General features: G+C 34.0%; 1 protein-coding gene across 1 annotated transcript in view; it reads left to right on the top strand.

The window, feature by feature from the left end:
* ANO5 (anoctamin 5) overlaps positions 1-3092 on the top strand; it is a 79253-nt gene extending 76161 nt beyond the window's left edge. The window contains exons 19-20 of the mRNA XM_023737794.1: positions 1557-1662; positions 2784-3092. Of these exons, the coding sequence (XP_023593562.1) occupies positions 1557-1662; positions 2784-3005 (328 nt within the window). The 3' untranslated portion in view covers positions 3006-3092. The remainder of the gene's footprint in view (positions 1-1556; positions 1663-2783) is intronic.
* Positions 3093-3713: the final 621 nt, after the last annotated feature.

Raw genomic sequence — 3713 nt, forward strand, 5'->3', positions numbered from 1 at the left:
TAAATGATAAATACTATATAATTGTTGGCTATTGTTATTTTAATCTTATTTAGGGATTTAGGGATTTTAAGGGTAATTTTTAACCATATTTTTATCTTAAGCATTGACATTAGAATTTAGCTGTTGCGTAAAATGATCATTCTTAACCACCACATAATAAGACTAGGTAGCTTTATGAGAGCTTTACTTAAGAGGAGAGGAAACCTTCTAAGTTGTAGATATTGTATATAATGGCTTATTCACTTATAAGTAATTAAGAAGTAACAATATATCCTTTGACTCATTCACTATGATGGTTCTGAATAATGTAATAGAAAGAACTTCAGACTAGAAGTCAGAGGTCTCAGCTTATCTTTTCTCTGACTCTGTCCAGCTTTGTGACTTTAAGCATGCAAGCTCTCTTGACCTAAATTTCCTATTCTGTAAAATAAATGTGTGGGGTTTTTTTTTACATAGATAAAAAAATAATAACAGAGGAAGCCAATTTATACAAAGAGTTCTAAGAAAAATATTTGACTAATCTTTCTCCCACCTACTCACAAAACCTTGACAAATAAGGAGCATCTACTCTGTTTCAGGCATTAGGAACTAAAGATTTTTTTTAAAAATGAGTACTATGTATCTCTTGTCCTTAAAAAGCTGAGTATAACAAGGAAATTCATTCCAATCACCATGTACCAAGTTCCTAATCTATGTCATTTGCAGGGGTGTGGGAGATGAGGTGTCAAGAATGATTTTTAAGTTCTTTCATATTCATGACTCATAGTAATATTCACTTAGATATGGAGCATAGGATGAAGATCGTTATTAGGTGGTAAGACAGGCAATATCTTAAGTAAGCCAGGGGATATACAGTCCTTGCATTCAGGAGAGAAATCTAGGCTGAGGATTTATATTTGTTAATAATTTATATTTAAGTAGCAATTGAAGTGAAGAAATTATTTAGGGAAAAAAATTAAAATCAGAATAGAAGAGGTCCTTGGACTAAGTCTTTGAAGAATATCATATTTAGTGACCCTGAAGATGAGAAAGAGCTCACAAAGTTGAGCACTAAGAAAATTCCAGAAAGGTAGTGAGAAAAGCAAAACAGTACCGTGTCAGGTAAGCTAAACAGTTTCAAGAAAATAGAAGTGGTCAACAATTTCAAATTCTATTCTTGAAAGATCAAATAAGATGAAGATTAAAATGTTTCTTGAATTTAATGACAGAAGACAATTGGTTCCAGTGGAGTGATGGAAAGATCCAAGTGTGTTAAGAGTAGGAAGAGAGGTACTAGAGACAGCAAATTTGGGTAACTCTTTTGAAAAGTTTGTCTTTGAAGGGCAGGAGAAAAATTTGTCTTGTAAGTCTGCTGCTAGATCTACACTGAACATAGATATCATAAGGCAGTTATTTTGGTGTACAAAAAATAGAAATAAGTTTCATAATAGCAGTTATCTTCCTATGACCTGGCTTTTGTGGCTAACTCAAAAGATCTTTTAATAAAAATAATAAGAATTAATGCTAGGTCTCTTCCAGTTGAAGATACAGCTAATTTTTGCACTTCTGTTTTTTAGGTACAGAGATTACAGATATCCTCCTGAGCATGAGTCGAAGTATTCTCCTAATATGCAATTCTGGCATGTCCTTGCTGCCAAGATGACCTTCATCATAGTTATAGAAGTAAGCCTTTCTTAACCTTCATTCCAATTTGTCTCTCTTCTGTATGTAGGCAGATATTTCTACAGGTGTCCGTTCATGAGAAAATTAGCATTATCCCTATAAATTATTTTTGAAGGAAGTACTTGTCATAAAAAGCAACTTAGAGATGTTTCCAATACAATGGGTATTAAATGTCTATTACGCACTTAACTATGATTGAAGATATCATGGTGACATGAAAGAGAAGGACAAATATAACCTCTTCCCTTTAGGTCAGGAACAGGAAATAGAGACCACTGATTTTTATTGAGTATCTGCTTTGTGCTGGTTTCCAGAGGCTATTTTAAGGCTTTATATATATTATCTCATTTCATTCTCATAACAACCTTATGAGCTATACTTTATCATTCTCCTTGATGAATGAATCCGAGATTCAGCAAAATTAAGTAGTTTTCTTAAGGTTACTCAGCTAATATTAGAACTTGGTTTCAATGCCAGGTGTGTATCTCCTTCCCAAGCCTATGTTCTGTCCATAATATTATGCTTCTTCCCTTCTGAAATATCTAGTGTGAGTATGGAGATAAGACATGCAAGAAAATATAAATAATGCAGAGGGGGTATTTGACTAAGTTATAAATGGAGTGCTACAAATAGTAAAGATAATGAGTGTTAATAGGAGAGAAATAAATGTAAGTCAGACTATAAGTCTACATTAAAACCCAGTAATAGACAAGTCTCATCCAGGCACATACAAATGCCAGTCAGCTTCTGTTTAATTTATTTTTATCAAAGTTGTACATGTAAATAATTTAAAAAGTCTAATAGTTATGCAGCTAATAAAGAACAGTCGTATGTACTATTCCTTCCCATTCTCAAATCCTGATTTCCTCAGGCAACCACTTTAACTTTTTAACCCATTGTTCTGGTAGTTATTTCCATATTTTAAAGGAAAGTGCTTTATGTTGCTCTTTCTTTAGTGTTTAGTTTTGGGTACTAATTATAGACCTTCTACCAGGGCAGATCACACCCACACACATGCACATATACACACGCACGCACACAAGCTTGTATCCTTTTCCTGCCTCTCTATAATACAGCATAAGTCTAATAATGTCTTTGATTTTCCTTTATATTTCCTTTAGCATGTTGTGTTTTTAGTCAAATTTTTGTTGGCATGGATGATCCCTGATGTTCCAAAAGATGTTGTCGAGAGAATCAAGCGAGAAAAGTTAATGACTGTCAAGATTCTCCATGACTTTGAGCTCAATAAATTAAAAGAGAACTTGAGAATTAATTCTGATCTTTTCGCCAAGGAAGTCATGATTCAGGAAAACAAAGTTCAGCTGGCTAAATCAACAATGTAATCAGCATAACAAGCAAGCAGCTGGTTGCCTGCCTCACTTCACTTTTTCCCCTGGGTTTAGGGCCAGGGGCCAGAAGCCATGGTCAATTCCTCTTTTTGTTTTTTTCTAACTCAAAGTTTTTGTACACTTTTATAGAAGCCAACTTTGTAATGTTGGAAGAGTACTACTTTTTTGCTTCTTTGGCTGGGTCCTCCAGATATTGTTTACCAGATTCTGTAAATGATTGTTAAAAGTGCATATGGAAGCAGAATGTTGGAAAATCATGGGATGTTGCAGCTTAGAGTGGAATACTGGACTTGGGCTGTCCCATCACCCTCCAGTGCATCTGCATATTTTCATGGTCTTCTATTGGGTTGTTTTATATCAAGAAGAATGTTAGGACAAAACAAAATGTAGCAGAGAGGCCTACCAAGCCATACATATCCTGCCATTTTAAAACATGCAAATGAAAAACCAAAATCAGATAATATAAGAAAACTCACATATTAAAGAATATTGGGTAAAATATCATGCCAGGGATTTGTTCCTGAAATCATCCTGAGTAAGTTAAACTTCTATCAGAATCCCAGATAGTCCTTCCAGGTAAATGCAGAATTGATTTTTCAAATGACTGAACTTTTAGGTTTCAACAAAGGAATAACTACTCTGTTCTTTAAAGATAATATATTGGTAGCAGTAGTTTCAAGACTGTGAATTGTCTTATCTGGA

This window comes from Trichechus manatus, unplaced genomic scaffold (genome assembly GCF_000243295.1).
Source record: "Trichechus manatus latirostris isolate Lorelei unplaced genomic scaffold, TriManLat1.0 scaffold00006, whole genome shotgun sequence".
Taxonomy (NCBI): Eukaryota; Metazoa; Chordata; class Mammalia; order Sirenia; family Trichechidae; genus Trichechus; species Trichechus manatus.